Here is a 19838-nt window from a genome sequence, read left to right as displayed (position 1 = left end):
CCTTTGACTGTGATGAAGGATGGAGTGGAGAGAGGACCAGAGAGGAGAGAGGAGCGACAAGAGGGCACTTGTGTCCACTCATCTTCACATCCACAGAGCCTGGGTGGGAATGGCTCAGGTCAGTGGGCTTTTACTGTGCATCTGAACCCTCCCATAAACAAAACTGAAATTAAGTACCAGTCCCCAAGCTGAACTGAGTGATCAGAACAAGCTAAATCAGGGTGAAATATGACGAGGATGGAGTTATTGAATCCTGCAGCATTTGCATAAAAAACATGTGGAATCTTCGAGCAGCTCAGTTGCTTTCAGATCATTTGACATCTCCCGTTAGCTCACTGGGCAAAATAGAAAATCCTCTCTTCAGAGCCCTCCAGGAAGGCTGACATCTTCTGAAAGGTGCTGAGCTGAGTCGAGGCTACAGTGTGACCTGACTGATAGAAAGTTAAGGGCAACTACACATCTGTTTCTGTTTGTTTGTCTGTTTTTGCTGATTGCCATTCTTCTAATTTTTTTTGAATTTTATTTATTTTTTTATACAGCAGGTTCTTATTAGTTATCTGTTTTCTACATATTCGTGTATCCGTGTCAATCCCAGTCTCCCAATACATCCCACCACCGCCCCCTCACCCCCCACTTTCCCCCCTTGGTGTCCATACGTTTGTTCTCTACATCTGTGTCTCTATTTCTGTCCTGCAAACTGGTTCATCTGTACCATTTTTCTAGATTCCACATATATGCATTAATATACGATATTTGTTTTTCTCTTTCTGACTTACTTCACTCTGTATGACAGTCTCTAGGTCCATCCACTTCTCTACAAATGACCCAATTTCATTCCTTTTTATGGCTGAGTAATATTCCATTGTATATATGTACCACATCTTCTTTATCCATTCATCTGTCGATGGGCATTTAGTTTGCTTCCATGTCCTGGCTATTGTAAATAGTGCTGCAATGAACGTTGGAGTGCATGCATCCTTTGCAGTTATGGTTTTCTCTGGATATATGCTCAGGAGTGGGATTGCTGCGTCCTATGGTAGTTCTAGTTTTAGTTTTTTAAGGAACCTCCATACTGTTCTCCACAGTGGCTGTATCAATTTACATTCCCACCAACAGTGCAAGAGGGCTCCCTTTTCTCCACGCCCTCTCCAGCATTTGTTGTTTGTAGATTTTCTGATGATGCCCATTCTAACTGGTGTGAGGTGATAACCTCACTGTAGTTGTGATTTGCATTTCTCTAATCATTAGCAATGTTGAACAGTTTTTCATGTGCTTCTTGGCCATCTGTATGTCTTCTCTGGAGAAATGTCTATTTAGGTCTTCTGCCCATTTTTGGATTGGGTTGTTTGTTTTTTTAATATTGAGCTGCATGAGCTGTTTATATATTTTGGAGATAATCCTTTGTCCGTTGATTCGTTTGCAAAGATCTTCCCCCATTCTGAGGTAGAATGATATGCTAATTAATTTGATTGTGGTCATTATTTTGCAATATAGATACATATGGAAACATCACATCGTACACCTTAAATATATACAATTTTCATTTGGCAAAAACAACAATAAATAAAAGGCTTTTCACATTGGCTGAAGGAAGGAGGTAGCCAGCTGGCAGTTGCTGTGCAGAGTCATGGTTAATGTGAAGGGAGCAGATCACATGGAAAGTTTGTGCGGGTCTGTGCTGGGGCCAGCATCACTACATGCCCATGATCTGTGTCAGTGAATGGATGCTCCTGAGGGCCAGGAGATCAAAATAACCCCCATTAGAGAAAAATGAGACCTAAAATAAACATTGCTGCTGTTTAAAGAAAAAACTAGCTTAAGTACAACTGGGAGATCTCAGAAAGGAACAGTAGACCTTGAGCTGAATAAGTTTGTTTTCTACGGGCTTAAGGTTAACTTTTTTTGTTTTTAATAATGTGCTATATCTTTCTAAATTTTTTTAAAAATTAATTTATTTATTTTTGGCTGTGTTGGGTCTTCGTTTCTGCGCGAGGGCTTTCTCCAGTTGCGGCGAGCAGGGGCCACTCTTCATCGCGGCGCGCGGGCCTCTCACTATCGCGGCCTCTCTTGTCGCAGAGCGCAAGCTCCGGACGCGCAGGCTCAGTAGTTGTGGCTCACGGGCCTAGTTGCTCTGCGCCATGTGGGATCTTCCCGGACCAGGGCTCGAACCCGTGTCCCCTGAATTAGCAGGCAGATTCTCAACCACTGCACCACCAGGGAAGCCCTAAGGTTCACTTTTCAGGGCAACAAGTTACTAAGGGAGAACCTCAACAAATTGATTCTGTTGGAATTCTATTAGAATTGCTGGTGCACAACACTGTATGAGGTATCATTTAAAAGGTAGCTGGCAGGAACTCCCTGGCGGTCCAGTGGTTAAGGCTTAGTGCTTCCACTGCAGGGGGCACGGGTTCGATCCCTGGTTGGGGAACTCGGATCCCACGAGCCCTGCAATGTGGCCAGAAAACAAAAAGGTAGCTGGATAGTCATCCTTCGAAGAGATTAGTCAGGGTTACGCGTTGTTCTCTGTTTTAGGCTGGGAAAGAGATGCTGATGGCAGGGTCTGTGGGGAAAGTGTGGGTCCTTCTGGAGCACATTCTTTTATTGGTGGGAATGTATTTTCGACTATTTCTCTTTCCATTTTTTTTCCTTTAAATGTTCCTGGAAGAATGGATGGGACAGGGCTCTGGATAATTTAATCACTGAATAATCTAAACATTCATGTGTTAATAGGAACAACTTCAACTTGAGTTGTCAGACCATTTTTCTTGTAATATATATTTTTTCTTTCCTGCAGTCTTTTGATCCCTGTATAAAACAGTCATAAGGATGTGTCATTGCTGTCATACTTTTATTCTTGAAAGGAGCTCTCAAAGCCATTTGTGAATCGACTGGGAGGCAATGAATAAACAATGAGTTAAATCATCTTATGAAGCACCAAACTTTGGTTGAAAGATGATTCTGTCACATGGAATAGTACTTCAAAATCTGGTCTAGTGTTTTCAGATTAGCTTATTTGGAGTTTTTTTTTTTTTTTTTTTTTCCCACAGTGAGCTTTGTACCTGTATCACAAGGAGCCTATTTGTGAGTTTCTTTACCTCCTTCACAACTGCATCTTCTGAATGTGAAGAAGTATAGAATAGAGCACTTTAGAACTTCAGTGGACACTCACTATCACTGCCTCTAGCACCCTTAATTTTACAGTTAAAGAAACTGAGGCCAAAAGAAATTTAGCTGCTAGGCAAGTTCCTGTAGTTATCTGGCTACACTGGGATCTGAAACCAAGACCTCTGACCCCAGCCAGTGCTAAAAATTAATATCCCCCAGAAAAGGGAGAAATGTATTCACTTCTCACTGGAAGAAACAGGCCAGTTATTTGTTAGAAAGTATGACCAGTCATAGATCTCATCTGATTTTCTCAATTCATGTCTGAAAGAGAGAGAAATGACTCAAAGGTTTTGAATTAAAACTTTAAGAAACATTTTCAGAAGTCAAAAAGCCCACGAATAAGGAATCTGTTAATCCTCTCATAGGTAGTTTCTTCCATGGGCACTGTTTCCTCCTCAATCCCACGTAGCTAAAAGAACATTTAAATTAAGTGCCCAAGTGAGAGACATTTCCCCATCTTAATAGTTGATCACAGCTGAGAAAATCTCGTTAATAATTTTTGAAGACTGATCAGGTACTTTTGAAGATTCTGTATCTGATGCCTTAGTTTGGATTTGGCCTGTTCTAGTGATTCTGTCATTCAGATGATAAATGAAGCTCTAATCCGTTATACTTAGGAAGATTTCTTTGTTCTTTGTTTCAATGGTGAAGTTGGCATTTCTAGTCTCCAGGATAATTTCCATGGTATGTAGCGTACTTTCTCCCTCATCCACCAACTTCGGCTGCAGGTTTGATTGAAGGTGATTTTTCGACAGCTCCCCTTAGAGCTTGCACGCAGTCCTGAATATTTAAATAGCAGAACTGGATTACAGCTGAGACATTGGCAGAACAGTTGTTTTTCATAGGTCCCCTCACATCTTTGTTTACTGGCAAAAAAAACCCCCCTAACTCATGCAAAATGCTAATAAGAGTAATTCATTTTATTTATCTTCATTATATTCATTTCACTCTTCTTGGTTTAGAATGCAAAGATTTTTAGAATAGCCTTGAACATTGCATATATGCTAACTAAACAGTAATTTTTTTGACAGAATATAAACAGGAAAATCATCCAAAGATACAAACCCTGGAAAATCGCTTCTCCCTCTGATTCCGAAGGCAATTCCTTTGAAATATAAGTGAATACGCTTCTATTTTAGGAAGTGTGATCATGAAAATTTTATATTCTGTGCCCACTGAACCATTAAAAAAAATAGTTCTTCAAAACGGGCAGCCTATTAGTGCCTTTGAAAAACACAGCAGGCAGACAGATAAATACTGGGTACTGACAGGTGGTCAGTGAGTTGAAGAGAGCTTTACCTACGGTAAACCCAACCCTCCTTTGGACTGTAATGACTTTCCTTTTGCTGCTCAACTTCATGTCGTAACTTATCAAGCTCCCCCTTGAAAGATGCTGAGAGAGGTCACTGCATCTTCCTGTGAGTTAAAATGAGAGCTGCCCTCTGATTCGCGGAAGCGGAGTGAGGTTGAGTGGGTACCTTCTGCCTGGAGCCTGCCTTGTCCCTATGGCACATCCTTGGAGCATGACTCCATCTCATTTCTCTCGCGCGTTACCCTCTCTCTTCACAGTCCTGAACCACATGTAGCCATTTGGGGCCACAGCCTATGAAATCTGATTCTCACCCCACCGTCAGCAGCAGCACCTGGATAATACTCAGGCGTTTCCCACGAAGGAGCTGTAAATTCATACAACTTTGTCCAGGCAGAAATAAAACAAGCTTATTCATTAAAAAAAACAAAAAGCGTATATATAATGTCAGGTTTCGCCTACACACACACACACACACACACACACACACACACACACACACGAGAGAGAGAGAGAGAGAGAAAAGTATACGGCCTACTGTCCACCACGCTGGGAGCTACGGATCCTATGTTAGATAATGTGCTACGGATTCATGGTCTCTTTTTGGGAACATACTTGAGGGGATACAGTCTCTTCTTACAAGCTATCTGTCTCCCAGTCCATTGTATAGATAAGGCCAAGAAATCAGTAAAAGCGTTTATATTTGCTTCCTGTATGGTTAAGGTAAAGTCGATTGAAGCAGCTATATCACGCTCCATTTTTACGTTCTTCTTCTTCTTTGCCTTTCCCATGTAATAGATCCTTTCCTAGACAAATAAACCCATTCCATTATTAGAACTCCATTTTTCCTGATTCTTTTAGAATTAACAAATAGATTTTCAAAAAATGCAAAAGTGCAAATCCAAACTGGTTAGACATTCCTAAAATCCACCATGCTGCTGGGGGAAAAAGGGGTGTGTGTGTGTGTGTGTGTGTGTGTGTGTGTGTGTGTGTGTGTGTGTGTGTATACACACATACAGACATATATATGTGTATATATATACATATATATGATGTCTGTTACATCATATATATGTATTTTATGAAACATTCTCATGGTTAAGCAATTCTAATTTAATGAGAATACCTATATTCTTTACCACTCTTTTGTTCTACAGGACTATTGGTTGTAAAATGAATCTTTATGTTAAAATTGTGGAGTCATAGATCAGGAAACAGTATGGAAATGAGACTTTTAACAAAGGAGAATTATAGAAAACCTTGCAAAATCAGATGATCAAAATCCCCTCTACTGGAAGCATCTGGGACTCTTTGGGGGTTTTTTGTGTTTTCATCTCCAGGTTTCTAAACAGCGTGAAATCTCATCTGAACTGGAGTGGTGATTTGTTCCAGAAATAGGAGCTCAGAAGAGGCCCTGAGAGGCAGCTGTAGGAAAATAGCTGTAGTCCTGTTGAATGAAGAGGAGAGAAGGGGCTGGGGATTCTTGACAGCTCTTTCCCAGCCTCTGTCTCACATAAGACCCTTCAGCCTCTCCTTGGGACGTGCTGATGGCCCCAAGATGACAGGTTGGCCTTTGGGGGAAACAGGAAAAGAGCATGAGCTGCACAGACCCTGTGGGTCCTGGAGTCACCCAGGTGTCATAGTCAGAGCAGGCACAAGAGGAGGCGTCAGGGCACCTACTTCCAACTTTCCATCCCTTGCCTTGCTTTGGAAAGTAGTCAAGGGTTTTATACATCGTTTATTGACGCCCAACAGAGCACGGCATTGGGCAACTCTGGAATCACAGTATTTTGTGGATGAATCCGTAGATGAATAAGTATATATCCTTATGACATTTCTGTATCGTCTAGACTGCACAAGTCATCCTAACCGTGATACCGTCCAGGACAGTCAGTCAACAGTGAACCCCGGAGTTTCCTCGTTTCATTTGAATCACTTTTTGTCCTTGTTCCAGAGATCTGTTCATCAGAAGCGATATTCTTTAAAGAAGTAAGGACAAGAAGTACAGGGGTACCTGGGGGAAGGCACAAGTTAAGAAAAGAATATCCAGATGCCTGTGCCCTTGTTCTCACACTTGGATATGCATGCAGATCTCCTGAAGATCCGTATGTCGTCATGTCCTGTGTTTAAACAACACAGCCTGCTGGGTTCCATCCAAGCGTTCCTAAGTCAGTAGGTCTGGCGCCCAGGAATTTGCCACAGTTAAGGAGTTCCCAGCTACTGCTGAAAAATGACCTAGGAAGCTTTAAAAAGTATATTAACAATGCTTTACCCTCAGATATTTCTGATTTAATTGGCCAAGAGCGTGGCCCAGCCATCGGGTATTTTTTAAGGTAATATAGGTTATTCTAATGTGCTACAAGATTGAGAACCACTGACTCAGAAACCATGGAAACGGCAGAGATCAGGAGAATAGACAAAACGCTATAGGAAGAGGACCAAGGATGAGCTTGAAGTTAACAACTTGAGGATATTTTCTGTTCCCACTTGACTAGTGAGGTGTGTGGTGCTTAGGGGCTGTACTGATGCACTTGTTTTGCCTCACTCTTACTCTTTTGCCAGATCATACTAGACTTGTTGAAGATTCTGATGGAAGGTTATTTTAAAATGCTTTGTGTTCCTGGGGAGAATGTTAACTTTTACAATAGAGCTATATCTATTGAAGGATTTTTTTTTTTAAAGTCAAATTTCAGTTTTTGTGTTTTGGGAAGAGGCTAAGGACAAAAGATAAAACACAGTATATATTTGATGGCGGAACTTTCTCATATCATCCACACCCAGTCGTTCTTGTTAATATTGTTAGTTGCTCTGACTGAAGGCCTAGACCAATGTCTGGTACGGAATGGACAGGTGGATGAATGGACAGACTCACTCATGAGCAGGCAGATGCATGGGTGCATGGACAGATGGACGGATGGATGGACAGACAGATAAGATTAAGCTAAAGGTGACCAGGTCTCCTCAGTCACTTTAAAGTAGAATAGAGTACATTTATTTTTAGTCCCACCTTCCTTATCTTTTGACATCACATTGTTTTAGCATTTCTTTTGGTTGGTTCTTCATGTAAACACGGCCTTATTGAGATGAGTATATTCTTAGGTTAACTTCTTTAAGTATCTAATTTCTATGGTAACAACTCACATACTCTTTCCAGGTGAACTCTTCCTGATGGCTCATTTGGGGCTTATATCTACTAATCTTCAGAACACTACAAGTATTCAGGCTGTCGGCTCTCCGTTTTTGTGCTGTTGGTGTTTTTGAGTTTGATGCTCTGCAACACACATAGTTGCACTGTTTTTCCCAAACTGATTTCATCTCAGCACGACCAGCATGATTCCAATGTGTTTTCTGATTTTATTCCTTACAATAATTTGTCTTTGCCATGGGGTTTCACACTGGTGCCACAGCCTCCAGTGAATAAAGCCAAAACCATTTCTCTCTTAAGAGTAACCTCTAGCTAGTTGAGGTGAGAGACTTTTTTTCAAGTTACCAGAAATAATATTTCATGCTTTATACTTAATTTTTAAAGGGGATTTTCACATCTTCTTCTCATTCGGTTCTCTCAGGCTAGATCGTTGTTACGGCTGTTTGTCATTTGGCGAAACTTGGGTGCAGGGAGAGGTAAAGCCCTGCGATGTGCCCAGGGGGCCTTCTGGCTAATGGTGGATGTAGGCCAGGAGGGCAGGGCTCCCAATCCCAGGCCGTTTTCCCCCGCCTGTGCTCTTTCTTATGCTGTAGCCAGGCTATTTGTTAACAGCTTGAGGGGAATGATGAGGAGGGAGGAAAAGTGGAAAATTATTGACTCAAATTCCTGGAAATCAACTTTTAAATCAACAGTTTTAAAAGTCGTGCTGGGCTTCCCTGGTGGCGCAGCGGTTGAGAGTCCGCCTGGCGATGCAGGGGACGCGGGTTCGTGCCCCGGTCCGGGAGGATCCCACGTGCCGCGGAGCGGCTGGGCCCGTGAGCCATGGCCGCTGAGCCTGCGCGTCCGGAGCCTGTGCTCCGCGACGGGAGGGGCCCCAACGGTGAGAGGCCCGCGTACCGCAAAAAATAAATAAATTAAAAAAAGTCGTGCCGCCTCATTTACAGAGACAAAAGGTAGAGGGCAGAGTACTGAGGGGTAAAAGCAAACTGCTGGCCAACTTCCCAGAGGAGCCCCTCCAGGAGCGGGAAGGCTGTCGCGCAAGCCCAGGGCTCTGGTCATACCCACGGGCACAGCGATGGGGCTAAAGTACTGTGACTCGTCCCTTCCACGCGCCAGGCGCTATACTAAGTCTAGCAGCGCAGAGGTAAATAGGACGTGACGTGTGCCTTTGAAGCATTCACGGTCTAAGTGAGGAGGTCTTCGTGTAAATGGCTGTTACCAGTGTGCTGGATGAGGCGTGGTCACGGTGGAGGAGCACAGCAGACGGAGTGACCAGTTCTGCCTGGTAGAACCAGAAAAGGCATCCTCCCCGATCACGACAACCAAAAATGTCCCCAGACGTTTCCACATGCACCCTGGGGGGTGGCACGGTTGTCCCTGCTTGAAAACCAGCACAGTAGAGTGGCGTGGACAGAAGCCAGGTTGTGATGGGCTCTTGAGGGGCCTCAAGAACATTTAAGCTCCAAGCACAGGCCCCTCCTGCGCGGGGGCGTCTCTCTGCAACTGCCCAGGTCATACGCTCGTGAAGCAGCCCTGGTGGTGGACGGGGCAGGCGTGGCCGCACCGCACAGAGCTTCAGCTCTGGGCTCCAGTGGACGAGGTGGGCGGTGAGGGTAGAAGAAGAAGCGCCAGGATGCAGGAGATACGGGACTGTCGTCATGGACCGTGAAAGCACCTTCACCAAAGGCTGGTGAACAGAGGAAGTGATACTTGAGGTTTAAGCTGCGATCTTGGGGATTACTGTCAGTGCGCCAGATAAAGAGGAAGAGAAAGAATATTTAGACGCAAGGGAGGGCATGCGAATCTGGAAGGAGCCAAGAGGAGGTGGGGTGGGTATGTCTATAGAATAGGGCGGGGGTGATTCTTGGCAAGCGGCCAGATCGCCAAGAACCTTATAGGACATTTGGGTACTTGGACTGCCTCCTGCAGGCATCGGGAAGGTGTGCATGGCTTTCCAGCCGGGAGTCGAGGGATCGGATTTGCCCCTTAGAAAGGCCATTCTGTCTGGGGTGGGAGAGGATAGGGTGACAGCATGGGGGAGATGCTGGTGGCCTGCTTTCCGGAGGAGGTGGTGATGGGATGGAAGGAAAGATGGTTGGCACCCCGTGGTTGAGTGACCCCCAGGGGTGAAGTACAGAGGGGATAATTCCCAGTTTCCTGGGCAGCTCCCTGGAGGTCGGAATGTTACTGGTAGACAAAATAATTTGTCCAGGTGGCAAAACCACCTGCACAGGAGGGGAAGAAGGTAAATGAATTCCTTTGGGACCCTTTAAGTTTGATGGCCTACAGGAGTCTAAGAAGGCAGTTTGGAAAGGTGTCTGGAACTCCAAAGTGTGTTGAGGGGTATGGAATCTGGGGTCACTGGCATGTAGACGCTAACTGAAGCCGTGAGTGTTGATGACGTCATCCAGGTAGCATCTGTGGCATCAGGGCTGGTAGAATCTGGGTTAGGTAATTACTAAATGAGCACCTGTGATGTTCCCGGTGGTCTCCTAGGGACCGACGATGTACTGATGACCAGGACCAGACAGAAATGCCCCAGGCTTCATGGCACTGACAGGTCCTCGGGAAAGATGCCAAAGGAGGTGCAGGGGACAGAATTCAGTGCTTCCCCGCTTTGCCTGGCCCCGGCATGCTTGTCTAAGGTGGGGGGAAAACCCCCGTCTTCTCCTGCCTTAGGAAAGAGGACCTGCCTTTCGGTCAGTCTCCAGAAGCACCTTTGCCTCTTCTCTCTCCAACTGTCTGAAAAGGCAGTCACCTCCCTCTGAGATGCAGCAAACAAACCAAAGTCAGTTCTGCTCTTCTTTCCTGAAACGCAGATACAGCTTCAGAGATCCAGACTTTGAAGTCAGGGCCCTCAAAACCGTAAGCAGTTGTAAATACTAGTGAAAGCTGTGAGCTTGCTGTTCCGAAGCCTGGAGAAGGCTCCTTAGATCCGTGCTGCAGAACAAGTCCTTGTCGGCGTCAAGTCAAACCAGTTCAGTCACTCCTTGTTTTGTCCCCTTCAAACATGTCGCATAAGAAAAACAAAAACAGAAAAAGGCCAGAAAAGAACCAGGCGACTGCATCTGGTCGTGGGATCCGTGGGCTGCTTAGCACAAGCCGGTGAGGGAACTTTCTGCAGACACGTCAGCGCATAAGATTCCAAAACACCGGCCCCGCCCTTCTGAGATGCAAACTCCACCTTGAATCTGGAGGGCTTCTTCAAAACATACTGCCCCCAAACCCAAGCTTCCTGTAAAAACCTGGGTTTGACTAAATGGTCCCAGAAAGGTGGCTTTGCATCCCTACAAAAGAAACCCGTTTTCTCAGGGAAAATCAATTGAAAGGTGAGGCAGAGCCTCTAAGAAACTCATTCTAAGTGGCGTCAGGAGTTGCATTCCAGACCTATGACACAAGCTTGCCCAGCTGTGTAATCTCAAGTTTCTTCCTACAGTCTGAGAATGCTGTTTGAGAAAGGACAGGAAGACTGCCGAGTCCAAATTTGGAAGCTCCAGCATATTGTGAATTTCCAAATACCCAGCAGGCCCTTATCAGTGTGAATAACTAACGCCTTCGTGGGGTGTTTTGAGAAGAAAATGAAGAATAGATGTGAGAACGTTCTTACAAATTTAAAAACACTTTGGAATACCATTTCCAGCAGTTTCCAGGGTGCTATGGGGTTTGCAGACAGGTATCTGATCAAAAATCCTTTCTCTGGCATCGAGGCCCTTTCCCTATCTACAGCCTCAGTGGTGATGACATTTTGGCAAATCACAGAAGCAACTGCCAGTGAGCCCTGGATTTAAAATAGTTACACTTGGCGACTCCGTGGACTTCTTATCTTCACTCTGGGTCTCCAGAGTCCATGGTGTAAACATCTTGCCAACAATACACGCTAGTTGCCAAGGAGGGACTCTAACCTCTGCTGCCAGGACAGCACCCTTTTTTACCTCTTAGTCCCACTGGACGACTCAGAGGAACCTCAAACTCCTCCCACAGTTTTCTCATCTCAGCCACACCTCATCCCAATGGGGAAGCAGAACTGTTAAATTCTGCAGGGTTGTTAAGTAATTTTCAAGAGCCTCCGAAATACAAACATCTCTGTGGTGCCGAGGCCCGTTGTGTGATCATTCCTGGAACTTTATCTGGGCATGTGGTTCTCTTTTTCTTTTTTTAAATATAAGTTTCAGGTCTACAGCATTATAATTCAACAGCTGTATACACTGCAACGTGATCACCACCATAAGTCTAGCTACCATCCGTCACCATACAGTGACCCCCTTCACCCGTTTCACCACCACCCCCCACCAAGTCCCCTTTCCCTCTGGTAACCACTGATCTAATGTCTGTGAGTTTATTTCTGTTTTATTGTGTTTGTTCGTTTCTTTGGGGGTTTCTTAGATTCTAATAGGAGTGAAATCACATGGGATTTGTCTTTCTATGTGTGACTTATTTCACTTAGAATAATACCTTCAAGGTCCATCCGTGTTGCAAATGGTGAGATTTCATTCTTTTTCATGGCTGAGTAATATTCCATTGTGTGTATGTACCACATCTTCTTTATCCATGCATCTATCAGTGGACCCTTAGATTGCTTCCATATCTTAGCTATTGTATATAATGGTGTAGTGAACATGGAGGTGCAGATATCTTTTCAAATTAGTGTTTTCCTCTTCTTCAGATAAATACCCAGAAGTGGAATAGCTAGGTCATATGGTAGTTCTAGTCTTAATTTTTTGAGGAATCTCCAGACTGTTTTCCGTAGTGGCTGCACCAATTTACATTCCCACCAGCAGTGTACGAGGGTTCCCTTTCCTCCACGTGCTTGCCAACACTTGTTCTGTGTGGGCTCTTTGATGACAGCCATCCTGACATGTGAAGTGATACCTCATTGTGGTTTTGATTTACATTTCCCTGGTAATTAGTGATGTCCAGCGTCCTTTCATGTGCCTGCTGGCCATCTGTATGTCTTCTCTGGAAAAGTGTCTATTCAGATCCTCTGCCAATGTCTTGTTGTTGTTGTTGTTTAGCCTTTTTTTTCCTTGTAAAGCAACATATTATGTTTATTTATTTAACATCTTTATTGGAGTGTAATTGCTTTACAATGGTGTGTTAGTTTCTGCTGTATAACAAAGTGAATCAGCTATACGTATACATGTATCCCCATATCCCCTCCCTCTTGCGTCTCCCTCCCACCCTCCCTATCCCACCCCTCTAGGGGCGTCACAGAGCACCGAGCTGATCTCCCTGTGCTATGCGGCTGCTTCCCACTAGCTATCTCTTTTACGTTTGGTAGTGTATATATGTCCATGCCGCTCTCTCACTTCGTCCCAGCTTACCCTTCCCCCTCCCCACCGTGTCCTCAAGTCCATGCTCTAGTAGGTCTGTGTCTTTATTCCCGTCCTGCCCCTAGGTTCTTCATGCCTTTTTTTTTTTTAAGATTCCATAGATATGTGTTAGCACACGGTATTTGTTTTTCTCTTTCTGACTTACTTCACTCTGTGTGACAGACTCTAGGTCCATCCACCTCACTACAAATATCTCAATTTCGTTTCTTTTTATGGCGGAGTAATATTCCATTGTACATATGTGCCACATCTTCTTTATCCATTCATCTGTCAATGGACACGTAGATCCTCTGCCCATTTCTTAATCAGGTTGTTTGCTTTTTGTTATTGTTGAGTTGCATTAGCACTTTATATACTTTGGATTTTAACCCCTTATCAGATATATGGTTTGCAATTATCTTCTCCCATTCTGTAGGTTGCCTTTTTGTTCTGATGCAAATTTCCTTGGCTGTGCAGAAGCATTTTCGTATGATGTAGTCCCACTTGTTTTTGCTCTTGTTTCCCTTGCCTTTGGAGTCAGATCCGTAAAAGCATCTCTAAGAACACATGGTCTCCTCTTCGGTATCCTTCCCATTCTCAGGCAACTTCTGTCCCTACATGGTGTCCGTCCACTGTCTGCCCACGCGGCCCCTGCTGTTGCATCATAGCAAGTTCACATCCTGGCTATGATGTTTCACTTGTGGCTAAATTACGCGCCGGCAGCAAGTGTCATTTCTGTTCCTGTTCATTCGCCATCTTCTGTCTAATAAGGCTCTGGTGGCGATGGGTGGGGACCAGAAGGGCAGCTATTGTTCTCTGCAGACAGACATGCTCTCTCCCGTCTCCATGGGGCCATGAGCCTCTGTGTGTTCTGAGTCTGCACAAACATGGCAAGAGGCGAGCTCTAGCCTCGGGGCCGCGGGGAGAGCAGCAGAGGCCATGCTCCCGAAGTCGGGAGGCCACACGAAAGAAAGGGACTTCTGTGAGAAGAGTCCACGCGCCTGGAGGCCCGGAGGAGCTGGGCTGGGGAGGGGCCGATGGAGGGAGGGGTTTAGCTCCACGTGACGTCACGTCCGTGCCTTTCCTGGGGTTGGAAACGAGGAACTCAGGAGGCGTTGGTGGTGAGCGTCAGTCTTTCAGAGCACAGGATGGAACAGGGCCTCCAGCCGCCGAGCCTGCCTCATGTATCTGCGACGGCCGGGGACATTGACGACCCAGGGAGGCTACGATATGGTCCCAAAACTTTTCCTGGATTTCTTCCGCAGGCGACTGAGCCAGAGGCCGACTGCAGAGGAGTTGGAGCAAAGGAACATTCTGAAACGTAAGTGACAGAGCCCGTGACAAGCGCTGCTGTTTTGTGGTGGCGGTGGTTACTGTTTGGTGGCGGGTCACGGGGTCTCCCCCGTGTGCTGGCGCGGACACGATCGAAACCCTCTCTGGCGGCAGAGGCTTCGCCCTCGTGTGTTCGAACGTCTGAGAGAGCATCCCCCACAGAGCAAGCAAATCCGAAGCCACTTGGTTCGTGAGGACCTCAGGGTCTGCAAGAAGAACCTGCCCTTTAGCGGGCTGCCAAGTCAGAGAAGCTGAAAAGTTTGAGCGAGAGAACTTACTAGTAAGTGAGGGCTGGGCTCACCTTCAAACCCAGATGGGCTGAAAAACTGCAAATACGATATTGATGGCTAAAATAGGGCAAGTAGCCATTTGCAAACGAAGACCAGAAAGCGTGACTTTCCACTGCAGCCGGCTGCTGGTGATAAAATCCCCCCTCCCTCTGAGCATTAAACCTAAAGTCTAGGAGAGCATTTCCAAGGGGAACTCCTTCCTGGCCTCCGCTCAGGCCTCCTACAACTGGCCGCTGGTGTAGCTGCCCAGGCTCTCATTCAAGAAACCTCGCTGTCACTGTGTCTGTGGACAGAAAAAGCCGACGACCCTCTTGTTTGGTGCGGGACACAGAGATATTTGCCTAGGTACAGAAAGGCCATGTGGTGCTTAAAATACCTATTTTTAAAATGCAGAAAGAAATCAAGCATCTCATGGGCACCAACCAGTATGCCTCAGTTTAGGGGGAGCTATTCAGCAATCGAAAACTAAAACCTCTCAGCTTCATCATATGCTGCACTCTCACCGACACTGCCCTCCAGATGGTCAACAGATATTTTTAGTTTAATTCAGACCCTTTCTCCCCACACATCTATCCCTTTCTGATTTGCTCCAGAAAAGAGAAATGTATGCTACGCAGAGTTTTACAGAACTTCTGTGCTATGCATGCAGGCGCACGCACGCACGCACGCGCACGCACGCACACGCACACGCACGCACACGCACGCCCCGGTCGCGTGAGGCCCCTGTGTGAGTGGCTGGGTATTTCCACTTCGACCAAACAAAAGTGTTCTTGATTTTGCTTTTCTCGCCTTCCCCGTTGTGGCCTTGCGACTGGGTCCACGCCAAATGGTTTACTGTTCAATGTCACCGGCGAGGGCTGTGATGGGGGGGGGGGGGGGCGTCGTGACCCACAGCACCCTTCCCCCAGGGCACCCACCTGCGGGCCCTGTGCCTCCACCAGCATCCTGCCGCCCTGCTCCCAGCTTCAGCCACGCCCTCGCCTCGCAGTGCCTGTTCCTTTCAGCCTTGACCTTCCTCAGTCCTGAGGGCACCTCACCCATTTCCCCCGATCTCCAGGAAGTTGTGCATATGATTATGTTCTTCCTAACGAAGGGGCGCCTTTACAAGTTTCTAAGTTTACTTTGCCGTGAAACAGAATTAGAATTCTTTCAGATGATTTTCCTGGTTGGGGAAGCATTTGGCCAGCGTGTCTCCCTTTCTGCCCCAACTTGATAGCTGATCCGTTATAAATTGTCTACGTTGGAGAGAGAAAGAAAAATTTAAAGGTGTCCATTTGTTCCTAAAGCCAGAAATCTGGTGAACGGGCTTTCTTCTCCTTTTAAACTTCTCCGCCAGACGTGCCTCACACGGATCCGTGGGCTGCTGAAGGAATCTCTGTACAACTTTCGTACAGGGCCACACGGTACTTGGTACCTCTTAAATGTGAAGAGGCTAAAAACGTCTGTGGAATTGTTCAGGTTTCAGAAGATAGCACTTCTCTCGGCGAGGGCCCAGGTTTGGGAAAGAGAAGGCAGAGAATCCCCAGCTCACTTGGCTCCGAAGGCACCGGCTTCCACACCTCGTCTGCCCAGGTCCGTGGGAGGCGACGGGCAGGCCCCTCGAGTTAGGTTTTTCTCACCCTCCAGAAAGACACTCGGGTCTTAGAGACAGTTACTTGCGTCTAGTGAGCCTGGGGCCTCAGGTTCAGGGCAGCCAAGGGCTTACAGGTTGTTCCCACAGCCCCCTTTCGTCCTGTTGCCTCTTGCGTCTTTGTCCTGTTTGCGTAGTTGCAAAAGGTATAGGTTCGACAGGTGGTAGCTGGGGTCCCCCCAGAGGGACCTCAGGAACACCTGTAGGCAATGAGGGCTCTGTGTTCACGGCTCGGGAGGGGTCCTGTAAGATGAGGCAGCTCCGAGGGGAGTCTGAGGCCAGTAACCAGTGAGGAGGAGGAGGAGGGCTGGCCCTGAGCAAAGTGTGATCGGGGCAGAGGCAGCGTAGCCAAGCAAGAAAGGGAGCTGGACTGTTTGTCTGACTGTCTGTTAGCCATGGAGTGTGTGGCCAGCCGCTCAACTCCCCTGGACCTTCCTGTCCTCCTTTCCAAACCACAAGCAGTAGCCTAGGGCCCCTCCTGGGCCCCTCCTGGCCCTGATCTGCTACAAGTCTGTACATTTCGACCCAGTGCCCTCGAGCTGCCCCCCGGGGCGCTCACCACCCACTCTAGACCTTTCCTTCCGTCCTCCCTCCCACCTGCAAACGCAGCGCTTGGGGGCCTCCCTTCTTCTGGGGCTCGCAGTCTGCCTCCCAGTCTCTCTCTGATACATTAGTTCATACGAAGATAGTAATGGCTGACTAGTTGAACAGGTTTCTTCTATCCAAGAGAAATTCTCATTTTTAAAAGGAACCCTGGGCGGCGGGGCGGTGGGGGAAGGAGGCCCTTTCAGTTCAAAGGAAGGAGCTCTCGGGTGGGATTTGGGGCAGCGGGGACCCCGGGGGACTTTGGCCCATGGCAGGATGGGGCCATTTGTGGAGCGGCCCCGGTCCAAGATCCCGGTCGCCACAGGCAGTCACACTGGCCAAACCGTGCCCCCGGGGGTGTCAGCAAGGACGTGAGTTGTGCTCTGAACCACCACCGTGCCTCCCGGCCGGAGGTGTTGCCACCTGCAGGGTGAGTTAGCTGAGGCTGTGGTTGCTGCCATCGGGCTGGCAGGAGGGGCGAGGGCACCCCACTTCTGGGTACAAGGGGACCCCCGTTTTACAGCCCTGTCCTGTACCGAGACCGCCCAAGGGTGAGTGTGCGCCGCGCGGTAAGTTAATGGAGCTGTGGAACCATAGTTTCCAGGGGTGATTTCAAAATGAGGGAACGCAAGGGCCCTTTTGATGCAGCCTGTGCAAAATCAAGCGGCAGCGTGGTGGTCTCTCTCTGACGCCACCCTCAGTTCAGTAGACGAGAGGCAGAGGCGTGGGAGCCAGGCTGACGTTCGTGGTTTTTCTTCAAGTGAGACGGTATTACGCTGCGATCCGTGCTTCCATCGGAAGGCCTGGGGGGAAAGTGAGGTACCCAAGGTCACTGAGTTACTTAGATACTCGCGCGTTCTCTGTCCTCCCAATGCCGGCTCCCTTCGGCGCTTTACACACCTGACGCTAAGTCACCCCACATATTGAGCTGAGAAGGTTTAAGCTCTGGAGCCTGCTCTCCTAAGACGCTCCTTAGAAGTCTAAATGTAGGCAGTTGTATCCCACACTGTGGCCTCACACGTGCTCTGTGGACTTCTTGGAAGATGCAGAGAATGAATGGCGTCAGGACTTGCGAGAGGTGAGCGTTTTGAAATTCCAGCCTTGCATGTGGCGTCAGCCGTGCCTCGTTTTGTTCCTGCGGCGCGACGCTGCTACCAACATCTAAAGCGTCTGAAATGTTTCTTTCAGCTCGGAATGAACAAGAGGAACAAGAGGAGAAACGAGAGATCAAGAGGAGGTTAACTCGAAAGGTGAGACGATCCTCCATGCCGAGCTGGGGCGGGACAGGGGGCCACCCTCCCCCGCTGTGCCCTGTGTTGGCCTTGCAACTGCCTGGCCCATTGGAAGTGACGTTAATGGTTCCATTCCTCGGGTGTCAGGGCGTGCGGCTCTCTGGACTCTCCAGGGGCCAGCGGTCCACTCAGCTTCGTGATCCTTAGTCCTTTTGGCTGGTGACACTGGCCTGCCCCCACGCAACTTGATGTCAGGTGCATTATATTTGCAGTTACAGTGAATATTTTGTTTTTAAAAACTCACTGTAACCCCATTAGGCAACTGGAAATTCATTATCAAAATCAGAAGTTCAAACATATCGGTTATTTGCTATGACCCCGGGAAAGTGAGTTTTCCTTGTCTCCGCCGGTACTATTACTGACCCGTTACCTAAGAACTATTTGAGTTTATTATGCTAAATCCAATTTGAATGACTGAATTAGGAAAATGCCAAAAGTATTGATAAATCTAATGAAGGTGTTTGAAAAACACTGAGATAAAAGTCAGAAAGCTAGAATTTTTATGTTTTTCACCCCCAAAATAGACGGCTTGGCAATGTAATGTAGACCCAAGTGGATCTAATTCTATGGGTGGCCTCTTTGATAATAAACTCTTATTTGAGGCTATTCTTGGAGGACGTTGACAGCTTTAGTTCATGACACAGAAGATATACTACTATATTCTGTCTGACTAGAGTGTCTCATCAGCCTCCTACAGTGACCGTCTTGAGAGAAAGATACTCAAAGGTTAGAGACAGCTAAGAGACCCATTAAAATTAATTTTTTAAAGGTTTGTTAATGGATTTTTCTCCCTAGAAATACTATGCAAAGGAAGAAATTCAGAGATCCTAAAATATCGTACCAATTATTAAGGTGATGGTTTTGTGTTTCTCAACACTTTTCTTGCCCTTAGAGCATCCCAAACATATGGTGACAAGCCAAACGCCATCCCAATTAAAAGGAGTAGGATAAGCAAGGGCCTGACAAGCCGGTGACGGGCTGGTGTCCCCTGGTGGGAAATCAGAATAAGAGCTAAGGGCCCTCACTTCACCCAGGTGCCCTCACTCCAGTCAAGGTCTGACTCTTACATCCTTAAGACCACCCAGCCTTTGGACGCAGGGCATCCCTTTTCCTGAGACTGAGTAGTGAGGAGGACCGGGGGAGATGCATTACTCTGAGTGTGTCTTTGAAATGATGAGGGTATCAAAGGGAGACTGGTGATGACCCCTCGTTTCTGATACAGAAAGGTCTAGACATTCAGAAAAAAGTGTTTAATCAGATTTTCATAGAGTTCATTGGACTTGATTGTGGGACCCCAAAATTCTCCTAAACTTTAGGGTTTCTTGCTAAAAACTAGTAATAGGAAAAGATTTGGACATGCACCTAATTCTCATCTCTTTAAAAAGAGCAGACGATTTTGCAAGGGAAAGCTTGACTAATTGCATAGTTTGGCAGGACGGGGTGAGAGAAGAGGGTCTCCTCCCACACCCATCTCCCCCAGGAGGGGTAATGCTAGGGGTGGGGTTTTTGCAGGTCCTCAAGTCAAGATAAATGCCTCTTCCTCCTCCTGGTTACCTCTCTTTCCTTCTCCCAGGAAAATTGCCTTGTAATTTCAGCATTTGCCTCCCCTGGGACTGGCTTGGGGAATTAGAAATAATGAGCCTGAGGGAAGGGATAAACAGTTTATGAGGGAGACACCAGGGACAGCGTTCACATCTGGTTTTGTGAACAGAGATGTGGAGCGTGCCAGCCGGTGGGGAATCCATATCACCTCCTGGCTCTGGGTACGTTCTGTTCCTCGG

At 47.0% G+C, this 19838-nt stretch overlaps 1 protein-coding gene across 13 annotated transcripts in view; it reads left to right on the top strand.

Moving 5' to 3' along the window:
- PHACTR1 (phosphatase and actin regulator 1) overlaps positions 1 to 19838 on the top strand; it is a 536379-nt gene that overhangs the window by 506297 nt on the left and 10244 nt on the right. For 12 of the 13 annotated variants that reach the window (XM_067006755.1, XM_067006750.1, XM_067006751.1 and 9 more), the window contains 2 exons: positions 14194 to 14249; positions 17954 to 18015. In XM_067006755.1, coding sequence (XP_066862856.1) covers positions 14194 to 14249; positions 17954 to 18015 — 118 coding nt within the window. Of the gene's footprint in view, positions 1 to 14193; positions 14258 to 17953; positions 18016 to 19838 lie in introns of those variants that run through there. The other variant, XM_067006761.1, reaches the window with a different exon arrangement.

The sequence above is a fragment of the Kogia breviceps genome, chromosome 10, assembly GCF_026419965.1.
Source record: "Kogia breviceps isolate mKogBre1 chromosome 10, mKogBre1 haplotype 1, whole genome shotgun sequence".
Lineage (NCBI taxonomy): Eukaryota > Metazoa > Chordata > Mammalia > Artiodactyla > Physeteridae > Kogia > Kogia breviceps.
This window is presented reverse-complemented; position numbering and strand designations above follow the sequence as displayed.